At 35.1% G+C, this 4283-nt stretch overlaps 2 protein-coding genes across 3 annotated transcripts in view; one reads left to right on the plus strand and one right to left on the minus strand.

Moving 5' to 3' along the window:
* Nucleotides 1–44, plus strand: part of mRpL32 (mitochondrial ribosomal protein L32) — a 3080-nt gene extending 3036 nt beyond the window's left edge. The window contains exon 4 of the mRNA XM_018030809.2: nt 31–44. Coding sequence (XP_017886298.1) covers nt 31–44 — 14 coding nt within the window. The remainder of the gene's footprint in view (nt 1–30) is intronic.
* Nucleotides 45–83: 39 nt separating this feature from the next.
* Nucleotides 84–2211, minus strand: spn-F (C2H2-type zinc binding domain-containing protein spindle-F). Of its 2 annotated transcripts, XM_026816690.1 has the most exons (7): nt 2000–2211; nt 1752–1920; nt 1389–1671; nt 1045–1312; nt 870–961; nt 561–750; nt 84–485 (listed from the first exon to the last, which is right to left on the minus strand). In XM_026816690.1, the coding sequence occupies exons 3-7, from the start codon at nt 1617–1619 to the stop codon at nt 196–198; spliced, it is 1071 nt and encodes a 356-aa protein (XP_026672491.1). In that variant the 5' UTR covers nt 1620–1671; nt 1752–1920; nt 2000–2211; the 3' UTR covers nt 84–195. The 2 variants fall into 2 exon arrangements, with proteins under 2 accessions (XP_026672491.1, XP_017886483.1); XM_018030994.2 differs by having other exon boundaries at nt 1752–2211.
* Between the last annotated feature and the right edge of the window lie 2072 nt (nt 2212–4283).

A 4283-nucleotide genomic window follows, 5' to 3' on the forward strand; every position in this document is an offset into this window, starting at 1 on the left:
ATTATTACTCTATCTTTCAACATTTCATAGAATTTAAGGAATAAAAATAGTTCTAATCCTGTTACGATTAACATACTTTCACGAAACGTGGCATTTATATTTATTCTCTGCTGTTAAATAAATCAATTTTGTACAAAACTCACAAAAATAAAAAGTGCCCTTCCTTTGATAATTAGTACGTAATGAGAATAAACGTTAATGCAAACCATCAACAGACATTTCTTCAGTAAAATGGCCTAAGACATGTTCGTGAAATTCTGCAAATGTAGTCGATTTTCCATAATAGGATCCACATAACGGACAAATCTTATTATCGTGGTCAACATTATCTGTTGAATTGGGGCATTTTTCCAAAGGTAGGCTCGGAGCTTGGAGACTCGTTTGAGTTGTACCATGCTCTTTAATACTCTCATTAAAATTGAACTGAGTACTGGAGTGACACATCTTTTTATTTGCATTCATGCGGCAAGTATTACACATTAATCCTGGAAAACCGTAATTGCCATTAGCTTCTTCAATTAAATAGTTCTATATGTTGTACATATGGAATTTGTATTTACCCTTTTTCTTTTTCTTAAAGTTTTGTAGCGCCCTTTTCAATGTAGTTTGTTGTGCTAACAGAGTGTTTTTCATTTGCAACAGCCTCATATCATGCTGTTTGAATAATTCTAAATCTGTATCAGAATCTTCTGGATAAGTGAAACCAATGTTTCGTAAATCCAATTCTGTACTATTTTGAAGTTCAACCATCTGAATAAATAGAAGTTAAATGTGAACAAGAGTAACAAATAAATGTTATATGAGTCATTATGACTAATGACTGTTGATATGACACAATTTATAATACTATTGCTAGTTGCATAATTTACCTCAAGATATTGCTGTTCAAGATCAGATTTTTCCAGCATAATGCTATTTATAAGCCTGAGTGATATTTCTTCTAAACTTAGATCTTTCTCACCTGTAACAGAACGTGCATTATGTCATGTATGTTCATATGTCAATCATAGATCAATCGTTAAACAAATATAATAAACCACACACCATTTGCAGTTAATACGGCTTGTTGTTTAACATTCTCCTTTAAAGTAGAATCCGAAATATCTTGACAACTGTAAGACACAAGTTCTGACGGTTGTACTGGAGAATGTTCCTTAAGTGTATCAGAAATTTTTGTCAAATGACTTCCCAAAGTCTTATTAGTTCTCGTTAATTTCGTCAATCTTTTCCACAATTGACGATTCTCTGCTGCCACCATAAAAACTTGATGAGTTAACTGAGATTTTTGTTCTTTAAGCTCTTCAATCTTCTCCTATCAAGACACAAATTGTTGATACATGAAAGTATAAAATACAGATGAAGGATTTCATGTAATAATAGAAATATACCCTTAAAGTGTCTACGACAGATTTTTCACTGTTGTTTGGAGATTTTGTGATGGTTGTAGATTTATCTTTTCCACACTCAAGCCTTAAATGCATATTTTCTTCTTCTACAGTAGACAACCTTAATTGTAATTGTTGACAACGTTCATTCATAGTTTTAAATGCAACCAGTAAGGCAGAATAAGAACCAAACTTTTCACTGTCCATATTCTCAGACTGTTCCATGTCATTCATAGTGATATAATTAGCAAAGATGAAAATCTAATTTTACAATCTGACAGTCACACTAAACGTTGGAATAATATATTCTTATTTTACAGAAAGTATCATTAGACGAAATAGAGAAAATTTATTCTAACTACTTACGTCTTCAGGGAAACAAACGTCAAACGTCAAAATAAATTTTATAAACAATCGTTAGGTTAATAAACATCATAACAAGATGTTTAAATTAGGTTACTTATTTGAGCAATTATAAGCACAATTAGCACAAGCTTTACAATTCTAATATACATCCTTGGCGGTCGATTACGAACTGTAATTCGCGTAACTAATTATTGCTTCTTCGTCGAAAACGATGAAAGCAACTTTGTAAATTGTAACGCAATACTAACGGTGAACCCCCTCGTCAATAGTCATGACGATAATAAGTATTTTTAAAAATCTGCAACCGTGATAATTCTTAACAATCAATACACTTCCTTGCCATTTACATGTTCAAGCTCAGAACGTGTATGATCACGTCTCCATTTATATTCTATCTTTTATCAAAATATAATTGATAGCCAACTATTTACATCAGTGTTGGGCACATCTTGACATTTCTGGGGCGTGCGCACTGGAAGTTACTAGTAGCAGCAGAGTGACGTATTTATTCTTTCAATTTAAAAGTTCATTAGATACCGAGTACGAAGACAGGCTTTGAATTAAAACTAATCTTGAAAATAAAATATTGCGTTATCTGATCCGATCCCTTAGGCCAGTGAACTCTGTCAGCACAAGATTATTCAAATGAAATTTCCCAGTTCTACTATCTGTATAAAATATATTATAGAAAATATTATATATTATAGAAACAGATCGAAACGGGCTAAAATGGGCCAAACGGGCCGAAATAGATCCAACCGGGCCCGGATTAATCTTATTATCTTTTATTTGTGTCTGAGAACCAAACGCGATACAAAGATATAATTTTCAGTATGATTATTAATTATTTGTTATAATTGGTTCTAATAATAGAAATGATTAACGTGATCTTCAAACGAATTAGTTTATTAACATTTTTACAGAAGTTTCATACAGTTTGGCTTCAGATAAATTACAAGCAAAACTCGTCGATTATGTCTAAGTTTACCTACGTACTATAATGTTATCATTATTTGTAAGATAAATGTGTACGAATATGTTCACACCTTAATAAACGTTATATTTTAAAAACGACTCGCACGCTAGAGTGTTTTTACTGTATCCGAATTACATCTTATTCATCTCGCATGAAATGCACCCCACGCACGTTTCGATTCACTTTTCTTAACAATTTACAAATTACGAAATAGTCTTCATAGAATACAATTTAATTACTGATTTAATTAAAGAATTATAAAAATCTTCAGCAACATATCGATTCGAGATGCTATCAATTTACAGTGATCACGAGAAGCATAGAAATCCAATGAATTCTTATCGTATCCTAATTAGATAATGATTCTCGCCAACCCCCGGAACACGAAGATTCATCGATCCATTCGCCGCCGCCGCCGGAGAGAAATCACGAATCTATGCCAAACGTTTGTGAAATTGAGGACATGCACGTATATACACGTACTCGCGAGGACTCTTCCTCGGTGGTATTGTAAGGCGTCTCTCGTGGCGAAAGTTTATTTACAGCCAGCGAGGTATTTTCAATCCCGCGGTCGGATGCACGATCTTGCGAGACCTCTGATCTCAGGAGAGCAGGACTCTCTGTCGGCCAGCTAGTACATCTAGATAAATAATTAATAGTCAACGGCGCGAAGTCCTGATCAGATACTCTACCCTGCAGTGTTCATCGGTTACTTGTCCTTGCAGGAACGTCTTGACTGCTGTCGAGAACAGGTGTTTCAAACGTAATCGCCTCGGTTCTCTGCGCTTGTCTTACGGTTACAACTATTGTTTAATGTATACGATTTATGAATACCGTGAAATCCAGTTACCCTCCTGACAAAGGAATAATTCGTCGATTAAAATTACCACCGGACTTCGCACAATTGCAAAGATATTTCACGGTAGTCTATTCTCTACGATTGAGCATGCTTCGCGGACACCGTGACGAAACCTGGGGTAGTAGAACAACGAAAATCGGACGAAACAGGAAAGGGAAGAGGAAAAAGAAAGCGAAATCTGGGATAGGAAGCAAGAAGGATCGTGCGATTATGTACAACAGAATCTGCGTGATTGCAATGCGGACTTAAGCGTTTACGTAATCGGAACATGTCTGGTGCAAACGGTGAATCCTTAGCTTAAAAATGTGTTCTCGATTCTAATTAATATCTTTTAAGGACTTCCTTATTACGAGGACGACACACCGGTGGAAAGTCGCGTTTTTCTTCGGGAGTCGTTTCGATCCCACGCACCTCGCAATGCGAACGTTTGTGTGCTACTTATGCGTATGTTTTGGTTCGATTTCACTTGGAATTGTGCGTGATCGCACTCGTTCCGCGTTTGCTACAATGCACCTCTAGCATTCTATTGATCGGATATTTCAATTTTGAACGGCGTACGAAATCGACCGATTCAACGGCAAGATAATAATGGCAAGACAAATAAAAATGCAATTTTGAGAACAATAGCCTTATCGAAAAAAAAGAAAAAAGTCTTCGATCTCTTTTTGATCAACAAATTGATCATTTGAATTACAAA

The sequence above is a fragment of the Ceratina calcarata genome, unplaced genomic scaffold (genome assembly GCF_001652005.2).
Source record: "Ceratina calcarata isolate Rehan_Ccalc_2016 unplaced genomic scaffold, ASM165200v1 scaffold54, whole genome shotgun sequence".
In the NCBI taxonomy this organism is placed as follows: domain Eukaryota; kingdom Metazoa; phylum Arthropoda; class Insecta; order Hymenoptera; family Apidae; genus Ceratina; species Ceratina calcarata.